This window comes from Rhinoraja longicauda, chromosome 19 (genome assembly GCF_053455715.1).
Source record: "Rhinoraja longicauda isolate Sanriku21f chromosome 19, sRhiLon1.1, whole genome shotgun sequence".
Taxonomy (NCBI): domain Eukaryota; kingdom Metazoa; phylum Chordata; class Chondrichthyes; order Rajiformes; family Arhynchobatidae; genus Rhinoraja; species Rhinoraja longicauda.
In genome coordinates this window covers 19,516,863-19,542,036 of record NC_135971.1, presented here as the reverse complement: position 1 = coordinate 19,542,036, position 25,174 = coordinate 19,516,863, and the positions used below count along the sequence as shown (strand labels likewise).

Genomic DNA, 25,174 nt, shown 5'->3' with positions numbered 1-25,174 from the left:
CCGCAGCTCGGTGCTCGGTGCTGGGACCGCAGCTATTTACAATATACATTAATGACTTGGATGAAGGAATTAAAAGTACCAATCGCAAATTTGCAGATGATACAAAGCTGGGTGGTAGTGTGAACTGTGAGGAAGATGCTAAGAGGTTGCAGGGTGACTTGGACAGGGTGTGTGAGTGGGCGGATGCATGGCAGATGCAGTTTAATGTGGATAAGTGTGAGGTTATCCACTTTGGTGGTAAGAATAGGAAGGCAGAGTATTATCTGAATGGTGTCAAGTTAGGAACAGGGGACGTACAACGCGATCTGGGTGTCTTAGTGCATCAGTCACTGAAAGGAAGCATGCAGGTACAGCAGGCAGTGAAGAAAGCCAATGGAATGTTGGCCTTCATAACAAGAGGAATTGAGTATAGGAGCAAAGAGGTCCTTCTGCAGTTGTACAGTTTAATGTGGATAAGTGTGAGGTTATCCACTTTGGTGGTAAGAATAGGAAGGCAGAGTATTATCTGAATGTTGTCAAGTTTGGAAAAGGGGACGTACAACGAGATCTGGGTGTCCTCGTGCATCAGTCACTGAAAGGAAGCATGCAGGTACAGCAGGCAGTGAAGAAAGCCAATGGAATGTTGGCCTACATAACAAGAGGAGTTGAGTATAGGAGCAAAGAGGTCCTTCTGCAGTTATACAGGGCCCTAGTGAGACTGCACCTGGAGTACTGTGTGCAGTTTTGGTCTCCAAATTTAAGGAAGGATATTCTTGCTATTGAGGGCGTAGGTTTACTAGGTTAATTCCCGGAATGGCGAGACTGTCATATGTTGAAAGACTAGAGCGACTAGGCTTGTATACACTGGAATTTAGAAGGATGAGAGGGGATCTTATCGAAACGTATAAGATTATTAAGGGGTTGAACACGTTAGAGGCAGGAAACACGTTCCCAATGTTGGGGGAGTCCAGAACAAGGGGCCACAGTTTAAGAATAAGGGGTAAGCCATTTAGATTGGCAATACGGAAAAACTTTTTCAGTCAGAGAGTTGTGAATCTGTGGAATTCTCTGCATCAGAAGGCAGTGGAGGCCAATTCTCTGAATGCATTCAAGAGAGAGCTAGATAGAGCTCTTAAGGATAGCGGAGTGAGGGGATATGGGGAGAAGGCAGGAATGGGGTACTGATTGAGCATGATCAGCCATGATCACATTGAATGGCGGTGCTGGCTCGAAGGGCCGAATGGCCTACTCCAGCACCTATTGTCTATTGAATATTGGAAATGGTAGATACAAAAAATCTGTTGAAATGTAATGGGGGTTAAAAAAACAACAACAAAGTGCTGGACGAACTCAGCGGGCCAGGCAGCATCTGTGGAGGGAAATGGACAGATCACGCTTTAGGGTCAGGACCCTTCGTTGGTCTGAAGAAGGATTTCCAAGAGCTACAGGTCTGTTATATCTGAGTGAAAGAATTGGTATTGATGTCGTACGTAAGAGGGCGGTAAAAGTCTGACTCGGGAGGTGTAAATAGGAGGGAGGAATGAAATTGGAAATTATTGAAGGGAGAAGAATAAAGCTGAATGTTGGTAGTGGGAAATACAATGGTTCTCTCGGTGTTGATGGCCATGTGGAACTAGAACTGGCTCTTCGGCCCACATAGAACGTGGAACAGTACAATGCCAAGCTAATCTCAACTGTTTCCTCTAGTAGCTCCGGTTTTCTCCCACATCCCAAAGACGTGCGGGTTTGTAGATTAGTTGGCTCCTGTGAAGTAGCCCCTTATGTATAGAGTGTGGGTGAGAAACAGCGGGAATATGATTTAATATGTGACTTTTGTGACCTGTTACCACACCTGCGGCCCAAACCAAATGCATGGCTTAAAACGTTGAGGCTTCAAAATGTGGAATAGAAGCAAAAATTGCTCCAAATACACAGCAGGTCAGGCAGCAACAGCAAGGTGAAACAGACCTTACATTTCAGATCTAATACTGATGACCAATGGTGTTCTACCTGAGTCATTAACTCCGTTTCTTTCTCTACATAAGCTAACCGGCCTACTGACTATTTCTTGCATCTTACTGTACGTCTTCATTTAGGACTTTCAGCATCTGCGTTTTTATTTTAGATTTTCCAGTTCAATGGTCAATTGGAATGTGAGTCTGCCCATAAACTGCCAAGAAAAAAACCCAGAAAGCCTTGGTGGCATTCAGCAGGTCGGGCAGTATACGGTATTTGGAAAGAGAAGACTTAATATTTCTGAGGTACTGTGGAGCAGCGGGAAGAGCCGGTGCCTCACAGGGCCAGGGACCCGGGTTCGACCCTGACCTCGGCTGCGGACTGTTACATAGAAACAGAAAATCGGTGCAGGAGAAGGCTATTTGGCCCTTTGAGCCAGAACCACATTTTCATTGTAATCATGGATGATCATCCACAATCAGTAACCTGTGCCTGCCTTCGCCGCATATCCCTTGATTCCACGAGCCCGTAGAGCTCTATTTAATTCTCTTTTAAATTCATCCAGTCAATTGGCCTCCACTGCCTTCTGTGGCAGAGAATCCCACAAATTCACAACTCTCTGGATGAAAAAGTTACTTCTCACCTCAGTTTCAAATGGCCTCCCCTTTATTCTTTGGCTGTGGCCCCTGGTTCTGTACTCCCCCAACGTAGGGAACATTTTTTCTCTATCTAGATTATCCAGTAGGAGGTAGTTGGGCAGGGACTATCACAACATTTACGAAGCAGTTGGACAGATACATGGATAGGGCTGGTTTGGAGGGATATGGGCCAAACGCGGGCACTGCAGGTCGGTCCAAGAACCTAATGGTTGTGGGGGAGGGGCTGGGAATGGGAGCTGTAATGAACCTGTCGGTTTAGCTGATGGCCACAAAGAACGAGATCAGTCCCTTCAGCCCACATCAGACTATGCAATGCCACCACTCTAGCAGCACGTTCCAGGCACCCACCACACTGTGTAATAAAACACAACCCTTGAAATTTGCCCCCACTGTGCTAAAATCTATGTCGTCTCGTTGGAGCCGAGAAGGAAGGGGGGCGGCGCGGGGTCGCCTGCTGCCTCGTGCGGCGGGACCTGGTTCGCCGCTGCGGGGAAATATAGACAGTTCCATAAACATCCCGCAACTTTGTCGGCTTCAGAAACGTGGCGACTCTCTCTGTACTGCCTGGGGGAGGTCTGTATTTTACCGGATTGCATGCAAAAGCAAAGCATTTCACTGTCCCATGGTTCATATGACAACAGAGCATCATTGGCTCATTGAGTTGAATTCAAGTTTGCACATGAGACTGTTAAATAAAATAACAGTGTTTGCTCTAGAAATAATATCATTGTGCAGCCTAATATAATGAACAATTCACGATGGGAAACACTGATGTATTTAGTTTAAGGGGATGAAATTTACCCGCAGCTTATTGCATAGAACATCCACTTGCTGGTCAGGGCTGTGATTGACGGGGCTGAGCTCCGCCTCCCCTCAGCCGTGCCCCGATACTGCAAGGGTTCAGCAGCTGCGCGAAAGGGAACGCCTTTTGAACCAGGAAGTTAAAATGGCTTCGAAAGACCAGGTCGAGAGTTTAACGGAGGAGATAGTTTGTCCCGTCTGTCTGGATTTCTTCACTGATCCGGTTACACTGGAGTGCGGGCACAACTTCTGCCGCTCCTGTATCACACAGAGTTGGGACAGGGAGGGGAGAAACTCCTGCCCGGAATGTGGAGAGGTGTTTACAGACCGCACCCTCAGGGTGAATCGGGCCTTGGCGAGACTGGCTGAGAAAGCTCGAACACTGAGCCTGAATCGGGAAAAAATTCCAGAGAAGGAAAGTAAACTTCACTGCGAGAAACATCAGGAAGAACTGAAGCTGTTTTGTGAAACTGACAAGAAGCTGATCTGCCTGGTTTGCCGAGATGCGCGGGAACACAGAGATCACCGCTTCATGCCGGTAGATGAAGCTGTTGAAATCTTTAAGGTAAAAGCAAACCGATTTTAATCACATCATTTTAATTCCATTTTTACTGTTCAACAATTTAATGTTCTGATTCCCAAACACAATTCCAGGATCAGGTGAAATCTTCCATCCAGTCTCTCACAAAATACAAATCAGGGATCCAGCAAATGGAGCAGCAACAGAAAGAGAAGATTTCTGGAGTTCTGGTGAGGCTTTTAAGTTTCGATTTTCTGATCTTGTGCAGGTTTGATCCCTGTGAGGCGTGTAATAACAGGGCAGCGCAGTGACACAAGTAGTGCTGCTGTCTCCTAGTTCTGGTGAGCGGGTTCGATCCTGACCTCGGACGCTGCCCGTGTGGTTCCCTGTGACCGAGGCGGATTCCTTCCACGTCCCCAAGGTGTAGTACGTAACGTCATTTTAGTAAGCAAAACCCTCCTCTCGCCGTGTAATCAGTGTTGTGGGGGAACAGTATGTGTGATGATCCAATCAAAGTGCAGAAAATATCTCATCTATCAACTCGCATTTTTTTGTTATTTTTAAATGTTTTCCCCCTGCTAAATTTATCTGATGTTATTTTCTTACTGTTTCTGCCCATTTCCCTCCCATCCTTCCTCCCCAGTCCCCTCTTTTGTGCAATTTCCCTTGTACTGCTCAGACACACACTCAGCACAAATTTAACTTAAATATATATATATATGTATAGATATGAATGTGTGTTTGTGTATGTGTGTTTGTGTGTGAGAGGCAAGATGGAGATAAATAGATCTCAAAGTTCCTTCTCGTGGATCAGAAGCAACTTTGATTTAAAGCAACGCTCTATTTCTCTCTTCATCTTATTTTTCATATGATGTACATAAACCATAAAGGCGATTCAACCTTTATGGTTTATATATATATATAAACATAGCACAAAATGTAAGGAAATTTGTGTTTGGTAGATTATTTATTTGTTGTAACAATGCTTCTTGGCAATAAATCTTATACCGTTGGAAAGCCTGTTTATTTCCCTTTTAAATGGTGCCACATTTGTAAGGAACATGCATTTGTGGGATGAGCAGCAGAGCTGAGTATGTGGGTTGCGCCCATGAAAAATCTGCCAAATCTTCTCTGCCAATGCCAAACAACTTATTCTGCCATTGACTCTTGTTCGGTGTTGTTTGGTGGATTGGATGATTGAAGTCTGAAGAAACAAGACATATTGGCAATTTAACAATTTATTCATTTAATAAACAGGAGCCTCAGTAGCGTGTGGAAGAACCATACACAGCTACAACAGCCTGGCACCTCCTCCTCATACTGGTCACCAGCCTGGTCACACACTGTTGTGGGAAGGCATCCCATTCTTCAACCAGCATTTGTCGCAAGTCAGCCAACGTGGTTGTGTTGGTCACTCTGGCACAAACAGCACGCCCAAGCTGATCCCACAAGTGTTCAATGGGGTTGAGGTCAGGAATACTGGCAGGCCATTCCATCCTCTCCACTCCCAAATTCTGGAGGTAGTCTCTGAGAAACCCTGCTCTGTGGGGGCGAGCATTGTCATCTTGGAGGATAGAGTTCGGTCCCAGACTGTGGAGATATGGGATTGCCACTGGTTGCAGAATATCATCTCGATATCTCTCTGCATTGAGATTGCACTGCACCACCTTGGCTTTCTAAGCAATATGCGCATGCAGTCATTATAGGCAACCTTAAGTTTATGAATGCTTGACTTATTAAACTTTATCCACAAAGGAGCAGTGTAAAGAGGAGTACAGTACGCTCTAAACAGGTTTATCTTGACATTTCCTGAGCACCAGTGGAATTTCCTAACCAACATGTTAGCTTGTGCATACAACATGCGGCGCTGTCTATACATGTCCTCATCATCAGACATTTGATCGGTGATGACATGTCCCAGATACTTAGCTTTACAGCAGATAGAACCTGCCCTGACAGGTAAAATGATGGGAAGACTAGATATTTGTCCCCTTTTACTTTACGAATCATGACAACGCTCTTTTTAGCATTGTATTTCACGTCAAATTGGACACCATACTCAGAGCATATATTCAACATCTGCTGAAACCCAGCACTGCTAGGAGAAAAACCCGCCAGATCATCGGCATACATAAGATGGTTTACACATATATATATATATATATCTCCTAGCACACAAATATAAAATCAGTCATTCACACACTTCTCAGCACATGGTTCTCCCTATCATGATCACTGTTCTCTCACATACATTTCATTAGGGCCTACCCATACACATTCGCAATCAGTGACATCAAACTTATTTCCAGAAATCCTAATATTGTGAATAAAATAACTATGGACACATGTCAAGATATTTTATCATTATTTTCATTCTACATTAGAATAATAAAATGTAATGCTTACATACCTGCACTTATATCATATCATATCATATATATACAGCCGGAAACAGGCCTTTTCGGCCCTCCAAGTCCGTGCCGCCCAGTGATCCCCGTACATTAACACTATCCTACACCCACTAGGGACAATTTTTACATTTACCCAGCCAATTAACCTACATACCTGTATGTCTTTGGAGTGTGGGAGGAAACCGAAGATCTCGGAGAAAACCCACGCAGGTCACGGGGAGAACGTACAAACTCCTTACAGTGCAGCACCCGTAGTCAGGATCGAACCTGAGTCTCCGGCGCTGCATTCGCTGTAAAGCAGCAACTCTACCGCTGCGCTACCGTGCCGCAAAAGTGCTAGCTTTCGACAGGAGTAATGTACATTGCTACCATAGTTTAGTTTTGAATTTAACATATAATTGAGGGGGCCGGTGCAATATAGTGCTGACCCTCACTTTTGTAATGAGTTACATGCATTGACACGATACCCACTACCCTACAACCTGTGAAAAAATCATATTTAAATTCAACTGATAAGTTGGTCAAATAACATAGGCACCTTCTTGTTTTTTTTGTGATTTGTGGTTTTTTCAAATGTGAATATCTCATAACGACTCATTTGTGGGTTAGCAGTATATTGCACCAATCCCCTTTAATTTTACATCATTCATAAATGAACTTCATAAACGAGGATAACACTTTTTATTTCTGTCATTCATAGTAAGATTTACATCATTTTATGTGCAAGATATACAGGGTTGCACTGTTTCGCATGTCAGCTAACCAATGAAATGATCAGGCCCTGATTTATACCAGCTCTTCACCTTCCCCCCCTTTGTCTGAAGAAGGGTCCCAACATGAAACATCACCCATCCTTTTTCTCCAGAAATGCTGCCTGACCCGGTGACTTACTCCACCACTGTGTCTATTTGAATTGGATTCATGCTTCTGTACCATATCAGGCAGCATTTGTCATTTTAGTGGCTGTCAAGGATTTTTAACTAATCAATTCACCAACTCAAATTTTTTTGGCTCTAAGTATAAAGTTAAATGTCTTTTCAATTATATTGTGGATACAGTAGAGTTCTATTGTTTGCAAATGCCTAATCTCTGCTTCCATGCCTTTTTAAAATAAAACAAAAAGAGATACAGCTCATGGAGGTGAAATTAAAATTAACAGAGAAAGCAAAGATGAACAGTTCATTAAATCTGATCAATTGGCCTGATACAGACAGTGGATCTCTAGTGCAAATATTCAATGTAACATCCAAAGTTTAAAGATCACGAAGCAGCAACTCTTCAAGAAATAGTTATAGATGTCAACTATCAACCCATCCAAGAAGTTGAACAAACATAATTGTTTGCAAACATTTTATATACGAAGAAATTGCAGAGTTGTAAACACAGCCCAGTCTGGCACACAGAATCTGCTTACTAAAATGGCGCTGAAATTTACCCATGGCCTACTACAGTTTTTAGAGTCGGGTGGTCTATCTTGCTCCTCTAGTATCTTTGGTCCCCAATACATGCTGGTTCAAAGGTTAATCGGTAAATGTAAATTATCCCTGCGAATGTGGGTGGTGGGCGGATGAATGAGAATTAATGGGTACGTGAAAAGGAATAGGCAGCAGGGAATTAAAGTCATAAGGAACGGGGCCATTCGGCCCATCACATCTACAGCACCATTCAATCTTGGCTGACCTATCTCTCCTTCTAGACCACACTCTCATGCCTTCTCCCCATAATCTCTGACACCTGTACTATTGAAGAATCTATCTATCTTTGCCTTAAAAATATCCATAGCCTTCTGTGGCAAACAATTCCACAGATTCTCCACCCTTTGACTAAAGAAATTTCTATCTTCCTAAAAGAATGTCCTTTAATTCCAAGACTTTGACTTTGAGTCCTGGATTCTCCCATTAGTGGAAAAATCCTCTCCACATCCATTCTATCCAAATCTTTCACTATTCTGTATGTTTCAATTAGGTCCCCCTCATTCTCCGAAACTTCAGCGGGTGCAGGCCCAGTGCTGACAAACGATCATCATAGGTTAACCTACTCATTCCTGGGATCATTCATGTAAACCGCCTCTGGACTATCTCGATAGCCAGCACATCTTTCCACAGATATAGTGCCCAAAATTGCTCACAATATTACAATTGCGGCCTTACCAGCGCCTTATGGAGCCTCAACATTACATCCCGGGTTTTGTATACAAGCCCTCTTGAAATAAATGTTGGAACAGAGTTTGCTTTCCTTACTATCGATTCGACTTGCAGATTAACTTTTTAGGAATCCAACACCAGCACTCCCACGTCCATTTGCACCTCTGTTTTCTGGATTCTCACCCCATCTGGAAACTTACCTATGCTTTATTCCTACTCTAAAAATGCATGACTCCACACTTTGAGATATTGATGAAATATTGATCTTCACCTTTCATTTCACAGGAACAGTCACACAACCTTCAGTCCAAGATCACATCCCAGTTTGCTGAACAGCACCAGATTCTCACTGAGAAAGAGCAGCGTGTACTGGCAGATATCCGGGAGGAAGAGAAGAAGATTCTAAATGTAATGGAGAAAAATCTTCGAGAAATTGAAGAGGATTTAAATTCCATTCAGGAGGAACTCTGTAAGTTGCAGCAGCAGATGGATCAAAAGGACAGAGTGGTGTTTCTGAAGGTGAGGGGTTACACTACAGCCTGGTGAAGTGAAAGTGCAGTCACAAAATGGTGGGTGACATTTCTAAAATAAATGCTGCATTTACCAGTAATTGAGAACTGGGTAAATGTTTCATCTGTTCCAGTTGTTGTTGTTCCCAAACTAATTGGCCTCCCACATAATCTATGGGATCTCAGGACTGCCTGGCCGGAATGTAGAGAGGAGTTTGTATTCTGTAGAGCTCAAAACTACGACGACTGATTCTATATCTGATCCTAAGGAACACGAATGAACAGAGGGCAGTAAATCTCTGGGATTCTCCAACCCACAGACTCTGAGAGGTTTAACCTGTTAGACGTATTTATACCAGAGGAAGATACATTTTTGAAAATTTGGGGAACTGAAATCAAAGGGAATGGGACAAAGCGGAGGCGTTCAGTCCTGGGCTAGATCAGCCATGACCACATTGTGGAGGTTAACATTGAAAACTAGAACGTGGCACACACAGCAGATTGATCATCTATATCAATAGACAATAGACAATAGGTGCAGGAGGAGGCCATTTGGCCCTTCGAGCCTGTACGCACCGCCATTCAATGTGATCATGGCTGATCATTCTCAATCAGTACCCCATTCCTGCCTTCTCCCCATACCCCCTGTCTCCGCTATCCTTAAGAGCTCGATCTAGCTCTCTCTTGAATACATTCAGAGAATTGGCCTCCACTGCCTTCTGAGGCAGAGAATTCCACAGATTCACAACTCTCTGACTGAAAAAGTTTTTCCTGATCTCAGTTCTAAATGGCCTACCCCTTATTCTTAAACTGTGGCCCCTTGTTCTGGACTCCCCCAACATTGGGAACATATTTCCTGCCTCTAACGTGTCCAACCCCTTAATAATCTTATACATTTCGATAAGATCTCCTCTCATCCTTCTAACTTCCAGTGTATACAAGCCTAGTCGCTCCAGTCTTTCAACATATGATAGTCCCTCCATTCCGGGAATTAGCCTAGTAAAGCTACGCTGCACGCCCTCAATAGCAAGAATATCCTTCCTTAACTTTGGAGACTATAACTGCACACAGTACTCCAGGTGCGGTTTCACTAGGGCCCTGTACAACTGCAGAAGGACCTCTTTGCTCCTATACTCATCTCCTCTTGTTATGAAGGCCAACATTCCATTGGCTTTCTTCACTACCTGCTGTACCTGCGTGCTTCCTTTCAGTGACTGATGCACTAGGACACCCAGACCTCGTTGTACGTCCCCTGTTCCTAACTTGATACCATCAGCAGTGGGTGGTCACCTTGGGGGAATTTGCTCTGTTTGTTTTACCCACGTTTGTTCACCAAGAAAGACATCCCATTCTACATCATAGACAGGCCATTCGGCCCATCCTATCCAGTCAAGATTTCTGGTCCACTCAACATCCCTCCCATCTACTCACCACACCCGGTAACAGTACCTTGAATACCAGGAGTGCTCACGTATTTATCCCACTTGCCCTTAAATTATCTCTGCTGTTGGCTTCAGTCCCTCCAATGCAAGTGAGGTCCATGTTCTCATGACTGCATTCCATTCAGTATTTATTGAAGACCACGTTACATTTCAGCATTGATTTTTGCTCTCCCATCGATTAGAGATATTTCATCCCCCCCTCATTTAAATCCACCACTAAACTTAAATTCTATCTTATCATTCCTGACATCTTCTCCAGATAAAATCCCACAACCTGCCCAGTCTTTGCATTGAGCTCCACCCTCTCAGTTATGCCATCACACCTTGTGCTTTTCCCCATCGTTATACATCTCTACGGCAATATCAGCTTTCTATCTGCATGGCAGTGGCGATAAGAGTTGGGAAATGGGAATTATCAGAGTGTTGTGGAAATGCGGAGAAATTCCCGCTGTCGTGATGAGGACGGTCCATCTCAGTCAATTGAGATTTGTGTTTTATTTCTTTCAGGAGGAAGCCGGTCGCAAGCGAAGGTAGGACATGCTCTTGATGGAAACATTATAAGTTTTTGTGGAACAACTCAAAACATTTCTGATGCTCAGTTGATAACCAGCTATTAAATATTCGCAGGGTTCGTGATGAAGCCAAACCACTGTCGGTGGTAGACGATGCCTTGCCAATTGAAAAGTTTCATTGCCCTGTTTCATTGAACACAGCATTTAAAGAAACATCTGATGTCTTCAAGCAAGGTAAAGCTTATACCTTCTCCATTGTTCTTGTTCCTGACATCTTTAAGTAATAGGTGTACGAAGGAACTGCAGACGCATGTTTAAATCGAAGGCAGGCACAAAATTCTGAAGTAACTCAGCGAGAAAGGCAGCATCTCTGTGGAGACGGAATAGGTGACTTTTCGGGTCCAAAATGTCACCCATTACTTCTCTCCAGAGATGCTGCTTGTCCCTCTGAGTTACTCCAGCATTTTGTGTCCACCTTCGATTGTGTCTATCTTTAAGTAATACTTAGATGCAAAGATTAATGGTATTTTGGACTGAAGGGAAATTGAAGATTTGATCTCCCACCAAGCTCATCTGCTGGGAAGCATCACAGAGTCAGAGAGCTTTGCAGCACAGCAACAGGCCCTTTGACTCGACTCGACCATGCCAACCAAGTTGCCCAACCAAGCTAGCCCCACTTGCCTGAGTCTGGCTCATATCCTTCCAAGTATTTCCTATCCACGTATCTACCCAATTCTCTGTAAACTGTTGTAATTGTATCTGCCTCAACCACTTCCTCTGTCAGATCGTTCCACATCTACACTACCCACTGACTGAAAAACCTGCTCCTCGGGTCCTTTTTATTGTTCCCAATCTCACCTTAAACTGATGCGCTCGAGGTTTAGACTCTCCGACCTTGGGTAAAGTATTGTGGCTAATCACCTTAACTGGGCATCTTATACACATCGATAATGTTCCTCTGACAGGCTCCCAAGAAAAAATGTCCCAGTCTGAATAGTCTGATCCAGGATTGAGTAGATTAACCTATGATGAGCATAAGAAAATAACTGTAGATGCTGGTACAAATCGATTTATTCACAAAAAGCTGGAGTAACTCAGCAGGTCAGGCAGCATCTCGGGAGAGAAGGAATGGGTGACGTTTCGGGTCGAGACCCTTCTTCCGACTGATGTCAGGGGGGTGGGACAAAGGAAGGATATAGGTGGAGACAGGAAGATAGAGGGAGATCTGGGAAGGAGGAGGGGAAGGGAGGGACAGAGGAGCTATCTAAAGTTGGAGAAGTCGACGTTCATACCACCGGGCTGCAAACTGCCCAGGCGAAATATGAGGTGCTGCTCCTCCAACTTCCAGCGGGCCTCACTATGGCACTGGAGGAGGCCCATGACAGAAAGGTCAGACTGGGAATGGGAGGGGGAGTTAAAGTGCTCGGCCACCGGGAGATCAGTTTTGTTAATGCGGACCGAGCGCAGGTGTTCAGCGAAGCGATCGCCGAGCCTGCGCTTGGTTTCGCCGATGTAAATAAGTTGACATCTAGAGCAGCGGATGGAATAGATGAGGTTGGAGGAGGTGCAGGTGAACCTTTGTCTCACCTGGAAAGACTGTTTGGGTCCTTGGATGGAGTTGAGGGGGTCGGTAAAGGGACAGGTGTTGCATCTCGTGCGGTTGCAGGGGAAAGTGCCCGGGGTTGGGGTGGTTTGGGTAGGAAGGGACGAGTGGACCAGGGAGTTACGGAGGGAACGGTCTCTGCGGAACGCAGAGAGGGGAGGGGATGGGAAGATATGGCCAGTGGTGGGGTCCCGTTGTAGGTGACGGAAATGTTGGTGGATGATATGTTGGATCCGCTGGCTGGTGGGGTGGAAGGTGAGAACGAGGGGGATTCTGTCCTTGTTGCGAGTGGGGGGAGGGGGAGCTGCGGGATGTAGAAGAGACCCTAGTGAGAGCCTCATCTATAATGGCGGAGGGGAAGCCCCGTTTTCTGAAGAACGAGGACATCTCGGAAGCCCTAGTGTGAAACACCTCATCCCGGGCGCAGATGCGGCATAGACGGAGGAATTGGGATTAGGGGATAGACTTTTTGCAGGGGACCGGGTGGGAAGAAGTGTAGTCCAGATAGCTGTGCGAGTCGGTTGGTTTATAGTAAATGTCCGTCACTAGTCTGTCTCCGGTGATGGAGATGGTGAGGTCCAGAAACGGGAGGGAGATATCAGAGATAGTCCAGGTATATATAAGGGCAGGATGGAAATTGGAGGTGAAGTGTATGAAGTCAGTGAGTTCTGCATGGGTGCAAGAGGTAGCACCAATGCAGTCGTCGATGTAGCGGAGGTAGAGTTCGGGGATGGGGCCAGTGTACGTCTGGAACAGGGATTGGTCGACGTACCCGACAAAGAGGCAGGCGTAGCTTGGGCCCATGCGAGTGCCCATAGCTTCGCCTCTGGTTTGGAGGAAGTGGGAGGAGTCAAAGGAGAAGTTGTTGAGGGTAAGAACCAGCTCTGCTAGGCGGAGGAGAGTGTTGGTCGATGGGGATTGGCTGGTTCTACGGTCGAGGAAGAAACGGAGGGCTTCGAGACCATCCTTGTGGGGGGTGGAAGTGTAGAGTGACTGGACATCCATGGTGAAGATGAGGGAGTGGGGGCCTGGGAACCTGAAGTTATCAAGGTGCCTATGATGAGCGTTTGTCGGCATTAGGCCTGTACTCACTGGAATTTAAAATGAGGGGGGACCTCATTGAAAAATACAGAATAGTGAAAGGCTTGGATAGAATGCATGTGGAGAGGATGTTTCCATTAGTGACAGAGTCTAGGACTAAAGGTCATAGCCTCAGAATTAAAGGATGTACTTTTAGGAAGGAGATAGATAGAGCTCTTAAGGATAGCGGAGTCAGGGGGTATGGGGAGAAGCCAGGAACGGGATACTGATTGAGAATGATCAGCCATGATCACATTGAATGGCGGTGCTGGCTCGAAGGGCCGAATGGCCTCCTCCTGCACCTATTGTCTATTGAGATAAGGGGAGATGTTTTTAATCAGAGGGTGGTGAATTTGTGGAATTCATTGCCACAGAAGGCTGTGGAGGCTGTCGTGGTTTTCTTTAGCTTCGAAATTAAGACAGGCGACACGGAGAATTCCTCGAGCTTTTATTTGCAAACAACGGCTGGAACAATCAGGAAGTCAACCGCATGACTGTCCTGACTGTTCACTTAGTACATCGGGCAGTCTATGTTTATAGGATTATTCCAAACCTTATCTTCTTTACATTACCTCATGCCCACACTCCTGCTCTATAATAATTCATTTCTTTGCAGTCCTCCTGTCTGGTGTGCCACCATTAAATCCCATTTACTGCCTTACCCTTATCTTAATACTCTTATCTCTTCACACTCCCCCACCCATATTTTCTATTCTAGTCCATCCATCCTCCCAAGACATATGTCTTCTTTCTCTTGCCACCATTATCTTTCATCCAAATGTGACAAGGCAAAGAGATAATGGTATACAGGCAATCCCTAAGTCAAAGGTTACCAAAGTAGGAATGCCTAAGGATTAAGTCTAAGGACCCAAATATGGAACAAGGGATCTAAGGACTGCTAACTGAGGAATAATGCCAGGCTAACTGAGGAATGCCTAAGAGTACACATGCTACACAGTTAACACTTGAATGTCTGAATTTTGTGCACTATACAAAATATATACTCCCATATATCCCCCTTTGAGACCTACATGGTCTCACAGAAAAAGAAAACTAACAGTCGCACATGTCATTGGCTTACGGCATAAACCTGATCATTGTTAGCCCCCACTTCGGGGTGTTGAGATATATAATGTGCAGCTCGTCGGTGTTCTTCCTCTATCATACTAAAGTCCTGGGTCACTAGGCCAAAACCCCACCCCCATTTGCCTGGGGTAGGAAAAAAGACCCAGCTACCCTTACAATCTATATCCCTAGTACTCCTCCAATGCAATTGGGTCGTCATTATAGTATTCTATCGGCGGGGTCTGCTTCCCTTGGAGGGTAGACGCGCTCTTATCCTGGAACAACGGGAACTGCTTCACAGTAGCTTGCACGAGGAGAGATTTGATACATGGAAAAACACAACACAATATTATAGCAATTACAAGCAGGGCGATTTCAATAGACATCCCTTTTCTTAATGTCCCTTCGATTCCGCACCTGCTCCCCTGACCCTAGCAGGGCAACGTTAGGACCAGTCTGGTTCTGCCAAGTCCAAGTCTGCAAAGTCGAGGACTTCCAGGTTTGAGTTGGAAGAAGCAATCGTGGCCTCCACCCATATTGTTGCGAGGAGGACAGGCGCCCACAACCTCATTTTCAACAACCTCAGAATCACTAATGTCCCCCAAGACTTCCTTTATGATCTGGTCAATGCTTGATCCTTCCCCTGCGTTTTCGTTCTCACGCTCGCTTACCTCTTCTGTATTTTCGTTCTCTTGCCCGCTTACCTCGAGGTTATTCACAGGTTGTGCCTGTGGGACAGTCCTTGTACAATGATTGAGATGGTACCATGTAGACCGGCCCTCTACCTGGACGGCAGTCAGTGAGGCTTTAGTTACCGTGAATGGTCGTTCCCTTCTTGGTTCATTCCACCTTCGTCAAAAAGCTCGCACATAAACCTGATCTCCGGGTTTAATAGGCCCTTCTTCCTGGTCCACCTCTGGCTCCCTTTGCTTTTCCTGTGTATAAATAGACTTGTGTATCATAGTTAACTGTTGCATGTATTGTTTCACTTCCACCTCTAATTGTTCCAGGCTTGGTCCCTTGTCAGGACCTCTCCATCTGGGTATCAGCATGGGTCTGCCAGTGAGCATTTTGTGTGGTGTTAAATGAGTTATTCGATTAGTTTGCATGCGACAGCTCATTAATGCCAGTGGCAGGGCATCGATCCAATTTAACTTTGTGGTTGCACAAATCTTATTCAACTTAGCTTTCAACGTTCCATTAACCCTTTCTACCATGCCCTGAGACTGAGGGTGGAACACACACTCAAATCTTTGTTTCACTCTTAGGGTTTGCAGCACCAACTTAACTGTTTTTTGCATAAAAGCCGCTCCATTGTCGGAACTGATTTCGGTCGGTATGCCGAATCGTGGGATGACCTCGTCAGTCGGAAACTTGACTACAGTTCCTGCACCCACATCTTTAGACGGTATCGCCTCCGCCCATCTGCTAAATCTATCTATTACTACCAGCATGTATCTTTACCCTCTTACCGTTTTCAGCATGTCCACATAGTCGATCACCAAGTGTCTAAATGGTCCTCCAGGCACAGGTATATGACCTATAGGTGTTATTAACATATCGGTAATACTATTTCTCTATTGCTCATTTTCAAACTTACGGGGGTTGTGCATCGTGTTAACTGTGTTTTTCCCGACAACCCTACAGTTTTAACAAATTTTCCTGACTTGGGAAGGTGGGAGGCATACTGCGGCTGTACACAAGTATATGTAGCTCCAGTGTCTATCATCATAGGTGTTAACCGCCCTCCCAAAATTACCTGAACCATGGGTTCTTCTTCTGCCTCTCGCGTGATCATTGGGTAAAGTCCCTTCCCATCCGGGTTCTCTGGGCACCCCTCATATCTAGCATGGGGATTCATGAGTCCAATTGGGCCTCCAGACGGGCCCGTTGGGGCCGATCCTGTGTTAAAACACTGTTCACCCCCTGTGGGTTCCTGTTGGTATAGACCGGGCCATGGACGGTGTGGGCAGTCCCTCCTCAGGTGCCCTACCTGATTACATCCCCAACATGTTTTATCAACTGCCCATCTACTTACTGGCCTTCCTCGTCCCCTTCCTTGCGTCCCCCCTTGGGGGCCCCAGGCCTGTCGGGGCTGATTTCCTGATTTATTTTGTCCCTGATAGGGCATTTGAGGAAACGTTCCCCCAAAGACATTTATTATTGGCATGGGATTCTCTGGCCTCTGCCTGGCTCTGTCATAGGACCCACAATGCATCGGTGCATTGTTTATTTCTGCTGTTTCAGCCGGGTCTGTTGTTACTGCCAGCATTTTCTTTCCTTTTTCACGTTCTTTCTTTTTCAGTTCTTCTAGTTGCATTTGCATCACTTTTCTCTGCACCTCTTCGTGCTGGTCCGCCAGTCTTTGTCTATCCTTACGATATTTGTTGACTGCATGAACCAGGTGGTCCCTGAACTGGGAGTGGGATATGGTTGTCAATCCCACCACTCCTTCAGTCTGGACTTAACCTGAGGGGGCGTGGCATCCACCACAGAGGTCCGAAACAAAGTGGTCATCAACTCACTACCGTCTATTTGTTGTTCGGTTTCAAGTCTCCACTTTTTCAGTTGATCCTCCAAATAGGCTGCTGGGTTCTCCGTGTCCCCCAGCGGGTCTCCCCTCAATGTCTTTAAGTCCACCTTGAGCGGGTAACAGTCTCTGAGGGCCTGCCATACCCTCGGTCTGACTAGGTCAAATGACTGGCCATCAATCATCGGGTTATTTGCGTTTTTTACCCCAGCCATTTCAAACAGCTCTGCTAATTTCGTGGTTCCCATTACCTTCACCAGTAGTGCCTTCAAATCTCCCATAGCCAATAACCGTCCCATAGTTTCCTCCTCAAAGGCCCTAATCCATTTTCCTGCCCCGTCATATATGTTGGGCAAGGCGTTTCTCAGGTCTCGGGTCACCCAAGGAATATACTGGGTTTGTCCTGCCTTTTTCAGAAGTAATGGCATCATTCTCCCCCTCAGTTCCTGTATCCCGTTTGGCATCTCTTGTTGTGGTTCTACCTGTATGCTTTCCCACCTCATTCTTCTCTGGGTGTACCCCTGACTTTCCTTTCTTTCTCTTTCCATATCTTTTTCCATCTCCCTCATCTCTATCTCTAAGCGCTTCATGGATGCCTCTATTTCCCTTCTACACTCCCTTGTTCTTTCCCCATCACTTTCTAATTGTGCTTCATTCTCACAGTTTTGCCTTCTCTCTGATGCCTGCTGATTACTCGCCTGTGTTTCTGTGTTGCTGTCTCCCTCATACTCCTCATTTGCTGCCTGACGGGTCTCATAAATCTTTCTGTCCCTGAGGTCCTGCAGCCTTCTGATGTCTGCTTCTCGTTCCCGTGCTTCTTGCTTCATCCTTTCCTTTTCTCGCTGCCCCCTTCTCTGTCTATATTCCTTTATGTCTTGCTCATCGTTCCAAACTGCGACTTCTCCCTCTATCTCCACTATCCCTTTCACCAAAGGGCACTGCTTTATTCCGTCCTGGCCGGAATAGGGAGGGGGATACCCAGGGTCCCTTAGGCTGGGGTACAGAGTTGATTTTTTCTCCTGAAGCTCCTGACTTTCATGCTGTTTTTCGGGATTTTCACCCTTGTTTGGGGAAGTATTCTTTTCCTGGTATGCTTTCCTCAGCCTCTCTCCTTCTATTCTAAACAATTTAAGCACGACTAGTTCTTTTTCCTTTTTCATTACTCGGATTTCTGATTTATCCTTAGGCCTATAGTTCTTAATTAACACTTCCATTTCATCACACGTGTTTGTATCAAACGTGCGTTCCTTGGGCCATTTCGTAGCCAATTTTTTCGTCCTTTTTTCCCATTTTTCAGAATGTTTTTTAATATCCTCTTTGGATACGGGGAATTTCTTACTTAGTAGTTCAACTGCAGTTATTGTATTCATTGTACTCGTCTTATGTTAGTGCACTTGGTCAGTCAGTTTAAATGCAGTCCTTGTTCTCACTCCGTTCCGTCTCTCTGGTCACTATACTACCTACTACGCTATTTCTATCTTCTACAGTTCTACTATATTCCTTTAATATTTTGCAATTTTATTTTTTAATGTTATCCAATTATTCCAATTCTTGTTCTGCCCGTACAGATCCCTACTCACTTAGGGCGGTATCCACAGATCATCTGATCCTGCCCGTACAGACCCCTAGCTAACCACAGTGGTATCCACAGGACGCCTTATCTTGCCTGTGCAGATCCCTAGTTAACTGGAGCGGTATACACAGGACGTTTTATCCTGCCTGTACAGACCCCTAGCCAACCAGAGTGGTATCCACAGGACGTCTTATCTTGCCTGTACAGACCCCTAGCCAACCAGAGTGGTATCCACAGGACGTCTTATCTTGCCTGTGCAGATCCTTAGTTGACTAGAGCGGTATCCACAGGATGCCTCGTCTATCCAGTCCCCTATCCTCTTAGGGCGGTATCCACAAGGTCTTATTGACGTCACACAATCTTACTCGACTATTATCCACTTACCCCACTGCGCAGCCTTCTCGAGCAATCCTCCGGGTCTCATTTTAAAAAAAGTAATTTAACGATAAGTTCTGTTGGATCGGAGGGGCCCTTGGACCACCTGGGCGCTCCTGTGCCACCAGTGGTCCCCGTTTTCAACAGGCTATTAGTCCAAATAAAGCGGAAAACCGCCTACCTTTTTTTTTTGCGGGTGGCCACCCTTTTTCCTGTTGTCCCGGGGAGCCCCTGACGGGCTTGGAAGCGCCTTTAGCTTGTCGTCCGTTATTGAACAGGCCTCTTTCCAATCCTGCCGACTACGCCAATTTTGTCGTAGTTACCGGTGTTCAAAATGAAGCAGATGACACGGAGAATTCTTCAAGAAGTTAAAAGCCTTTATTTGCAAACAACGGCTGGAACAATCAGGATGTCAACCATCTGACTGCCCACTTAGTACATCGGGCAGTCTATGTTTATAGGATTATTCCAAACCTTATCTTCTTTACATTACCTCATACCCACACTCCTTTCTTCAGTCATTCATTTCTTTGCAGTCACCCGTCTGTCCCGCCACCATTAAATCCCATTCAGTAATATATCCTTATCTCAATGCTCACATCCCTCCATACTTCGCCTCCCTTATTTCCCTGCTAGTCAATCCCTCACATCCATTCATCACCCCAAGGCCTATGTCTTTCTTTATCTGCCACCATTATCTTCTATTCTGGTTCATCCATCATTCCAACTCGTATGTTTCTCCTCCTCGCTCCACCATTAATTATCCGTCTGTGCACAGCAGTTACAGACACGTGTCAAGGGTAAAGAATGTCTAGAGCGCCTTAATTAGTTACAGAGAGGCGCCTAATGCCTAAGTAGTTACAAACCTTAAACAACAATGTTTAATGTATAAAATAATATCGTAACAATGTCTAATGTATAAAATAATATCGTATTATCTCCCATACTACATTCACATCCAAGTCTTAGAAATATAACATAAACAGCAGTGAACATCTGAAATGTTCTGCCCTAGGAGGTAGTGATAGGTCAGATTATTGGAATAGGCAAAGTGAACACAGATGGATATTTGAAGGATCGACAAATTGGAAGTTATGGAGAACAGGAAATGGTGCCATCTTAGATCAGTCAGGATCACATTGAATGGTGGAGTCGGCCTGAGGAGTGGAGCCTACTCCTCCTACTATTTTCTTGTGATCTTTAGTTTTTTTCATACCTACAGCATGATAAACCTTACACAGAGTTGAATGCGGCAAAGATTGACAATCCTTGTCCCTGCGACAATGATTTTGCTGTGCGGTGTGAGATTGGGTAGTCTAGGCCTGTGTACTCGAGCGTTTGGGTGTATTCGAGGAGATCTCGGTGAAACAGAGTCCTTACAGGGCTCAGTGGGCTGGATGCAGGGAGGATGGTTCCCCTGTCAGATGGGTTTGGAGAGCGGGCACTCTCTCAGCATGTGGGTCGCACCGTGTAGGACAGAGATAAGGAGACATTACTGCACGCAGAGACTGAGGAACGACCCTGCACCGGTGGCTGTGGAGTCATTCAGTGCTCTTGGACCTGAGAGCCATGGTTGTACATTACAGAGGCTGGCCCTTTGGCCCATTGTGTCCAAGACCATCTTTTCCCAGTTATACTAATCGATTTGCCCACATTCCATCGGCATTCTTCTGCACCTCACCTATTTAAGTATCTCTTATATAGCGATTATATCTCACTCCACCACCTCCTCTGTAGCATGTTCCAGATATCACCCACTCTCAGTGTAAATCTATGTACTAAACCTCTCGTTTGTTTGTTTGTTCGTTCCTGAACTACAGACAAAAAGGTACACGCTAGTGCGACAATTTTAGGCCCACCTTACTTACCGCCGTCCCTTTGGTGCGAATGGAAAGAGTTTCATTGAAATTGGTGTTATATATTTAAAGTTATTCACATTTTAAAGTTTAAATTTATCTCCCAGGGAGGTAGGGGGAAGGAAGGGAGGGGGGAGGAGGGGGGGTTGGGGGGAGGAGAAGGTGCTGCACCAATGCAGGAGAGGTTTGGGCCCAACTTGGTCTAGTAAAACCTAAATCTCAGATATACTTTAAAATTCCTTGCTCTCAATATAAACCTGCACTCTCATGATTTGATATCTCTGAATGCAAATAAGGTTTAGATAATTACCCTGCATCCTGCTGCAGACTTTGACTACATTCCCTACTATCCACAATTTTTGCTTCCTCCACAAACTTACTAATCACACCTCCTACATTCACATGCACCGATCTCTGCTGCACACCACCAGTCACAGACCTCCAAGCAGAAAAATCATCCATCTACCGCTACCTTCTACCTCCAACCACCAAGCCAATTGTGGATCCATTTCACCAGCTCGCCTTGGATCCCACCTGCCTTCGCTTTCTGGACCAGGCTTACATGCGGAACATTGTCAAGTCCCTCAGTGAAGTTCATATATTGCTTCACAATGAGATCAATGTGTTAGCCACCTCCCCCTCACCCTCCACTCAAAGAAACAGGGGCAGGCCCCTCGTGTCTGCCCCCATTCACTATGATCATGGCAATTCCACCCCACAATCTACCTCCTCTTTAACAACCTCAAATTACCGCTCACCTCAATCTCCTCTTGCTCCGAACTGCCTTCATATCTGAATAAGCCACTTCATTCCTCCATCCCCACCGCAATCCTCCGCACTCGTCCTCCCCGTCCACCCTCCCCCACCTCACGAAATTCCCCTCTCCATCCCCGGATAAAAACTCCGAGAGATGTCTGTTGTCCACCCGCTGTGGTCGGGGTGAAACCCCGGGCAAGGTTTCAGTTGTCCGCCCGCCTATGCCTGAGGCCGAGCGGCCTCTCCCCCGGTCCCGGGGCCGCGCTGCCCGAGTCTCCCCCCGACCCCCGGGGACTCTCTGATTCTCTGCTTCTCCCCCCAGTCTCCGTCACCCTGGATGTGGAAACAGCGGGTCCGCGGCTCGAGGTGTCTGAGGATCGGAAGAGGGTGAGACGGACCCTGACCCGGAGGAGTCTCCCTGACACCGGGAAGAGGTTTACAGGCAGTGGGTGTGTGCTGGGATCGGAGGGATTCACATCGGGGAGACATTACTGGGAGGTGGAGGTGGCGGGGAGTCGGGGCTGGAGTCTGGGAGTCGCCGCAGAGTCTGTGGAGAGGAAGGGATCGGTCACACTGACCCCGGAGACTGGAGTCTGGAGCATCAGGCGGGTGGGTGACGGGTTTGATGCAGTCACCTCCCCTCCATCCCGTCTCCCCGCCCGTCCCATCCCCGGGAGGGTGGGAGTTTATCTCAGTTACGAGTCCGGGACAGTTTCATTTTACGACGCGGACACCAAGTCCCATCTCCACACCTTCACTGGGAATAAATTCACGGAGAAACTTTATCCTTTCTTCTGGACTTGGGATGAAAACAAGTGGCTGAGAATCTGCTCCGGTTCCGCTCCGGGTGTGTAAAAGGGTCGGGTCCCGGGACCTGCGTCAGGAGCAGGGCTCAGGGGCTGTGGGGCAGAAACCCGGTGGACAACAGGTCGGCGCTGAACGGCTCCCATTTAATTCCCCAAATTCCTCGTTGTAAAACCCCAGTGAGCGCGGAAATAAAACCAGGGGGAATGTAAATGTGGGAAGAGAGAAATAAACAGCAAGTGGAATCAGAGCTGTCGATCCGTTCGTTTCAACGCGTTAACTATGTCCGTCAATGAAACAGAAATACTTTTGTGTAATTCTGTGTCTTGTTGCTTTTTTTTCGTCTGGCTGTATGGTAATTCGCATATCACTGTAACTTAATTGGTACATGTGACAATAAAAGACCTTTGAAAGCTATATCTCTAAAACTTACTAAAGCTTACTTGGAGAATGTAATGCTTTTAAACTAACTCAAGTTCATACCTTCTCTTTTTTCTGATGATCGTGTAATCAGGATCTGTGATGCCATCTGGCAGCCTGATTCTCTCCTCACTTATACCTCAATCATCCCCTCTAACATCTTCAAACTTTAAACTCAAAGCTTGACACCGACTGATTGCTGAAGATAGGCACAAAAGGCTGGAGTAACCTAGCGGGACAGGCAGCATCTCTGGAGAGAAGGAATTGGTGACTTTTCGGATTAAGACTCTTCTTCAGACTATATCTTCGGTTTAAACCAGCATCTGTGTGGAGATCTGTCCTTTTTCTTTGCTTCAGCCACTAGATTCCGCATGGGCTTTGCAGCATTGTGTGCTAGGCACATGCTTGAGGCTCTCTCTTTCTCTCTCACACCTGCTTGAGGCTACGTAATCACAAAAATGCTGAGCTTGCTAAAGCTAGTAGTAATCAGTAGCCCAAGACCGCAGAATGTTCCAGCTCGTCTTCAGAGGAGAAAAACACAATGTATAAAGAACATAAACAATAAACAGACGCCCACTAAACCTTGAACAATAGCATGTTAGGACCTTATATGGGAAAATTGACGTAATTCCAATATTGATTGGTTGTGATACTTGTAAATAACTGTGAATTCTGCGGTTTTGGGGGATAAAAGGGGCTTAATTCTAGGGGCTGGTGTGACACGTTTCCACTGGCCCCGGAGTCCGCAACTCTGTGTGTGCTTTTAGAAACCTGTCAACGAGATCTCTAATAAACTAACAGGTAAAGTCTGTGCCGTCTCTGAATATTGTCATCCAACTGACCGCGAACGCGAAGTCGAACTCGACATTTGGTGGCAGCGGTGGGATTCCACAACAAAGATCGATACATAGTGGCTGAGACTTAAGGGTACGAGGATCGAAGAACGGTGGAATTGGCCAGTAGAGTGAGTATCTTGTTTGGCCACTCTATTTTCCCCGTCTTTGTGACTCTATGACCCGCCGATCACCGCTGATGTGTTAATCTGCGTGACGGAATCTCGGGGGTCAGTTGGACGGACAGGTGGGTAAGGATTTTTAGGAAGGATTGTTGAGTCTAAACGGTAAACGAGGATTAAAGGCCCTGAGGTTTCAATCCTCTAAAGATTAAAAAGGTCTAACGCATTAGCAGCTAATAAGGTGTACCGTGTCTCACTAGGGGACATAGAACAAAAGGTATAATAAGACTCAACCAATAATGATCCTCGGGTAAATTATAGAGCATAAGTGTGTTGTATGTAAAGAGTTAAAATTAAAGAGTTGTATATCGGACAAGGGAGTACTCCTCTGCCTAACACCCAGCCTTAGACCGGTTGTTAAGAGGGGAAATCCCCCACGCGAAGGTCAGGACCCTGAAGTGGGCTGCCAAGGCACGAGAGGAAACTCAGGGAATATACAACTCCTTTTGTTGATAAGAAAAACATATATAAAATACAAATGGGGAACGTAATAGACACCACCTCGGACGACAGGTCCCCTCTTAACCTTTTATGTGATAAGCTCCCGGAATATGCTAAACAATTCCGACTATTATCGGGGGCCCTTAATAAGAAACTAGGACCTACTGTATGGCCATTAGGGGGGTCAGATGACCTGGAAACTGTCCAAAAAGCCCAGGAGCTTATCTGGACCCGAAACCGCAGTAAGGAAGCAAAACTTCTGATCCAGAAGTGACGGGAGTTTTGCCAAGAAAAGAGGGATAAGGAGATTTTATCTAGTTGGCAGGACAACGTCGTAAAATTGGGCATTAAGTTGACAGACGAAGGAAGCCCTAAAACTGTTGACATTTTAAAAAAGGAGGTGGGAGAAGAAAAACGGAAGCGGCCGACCGTAACTAAACCAACTAAAGATGTATAATCAAAAGAATTGCGCAATTCAATGGCTGGCATAGGTTTGGGGGGGATGACGACTCCATATGGGACGAGGGTTTATTGTATCTCACCCTTAGTAGCCAAACACCCCCTCCAGTTTTGAGACACCCAACCGGTGGTGGGCTTCCCGATCCCAGCCTGAGTAGTAGAGGCTTCCAATCAGGAACTCAGGACCTGGCTCAGAGCCCCAGTGCACCCCCTACTCCCGCAGCCATATACCCTACCGCTGATCGCCCCCCTCCACCTGGCTAT

General features: G+C 46.0%; 1 protein-coding gene across 1 annotated transcript; it reads left to right on the top strand.

Moving 5' to 3' along the window:
* Positions 1–3,540: 3,540 nt before the first annotated feature.
* LOC144603186 (zinc-binding protein A33-like) lies at positions 3,541–22,629 on the top strand. The gene is made up of 6 exons (XM_078416354.1): positions 3,541–3,960; positions 4,050–4,145; positions 8,756–8,989; positions 10,929–10,951; positions 11,049–11,167; positions 22,094–22,629. The coding sequence occupies exons 1-6, from the start codon at positions 3,541–3,543 to the stop codon at positions 22,624–22,626; spliced, it is 1,425 nt and encodes a 474-aa protein (XP_078272480.1). The 3' UTR covers positions 22,627–22,629.
* Positions 22,630–25,174: the final 2,545 nt, after the last annotated feature.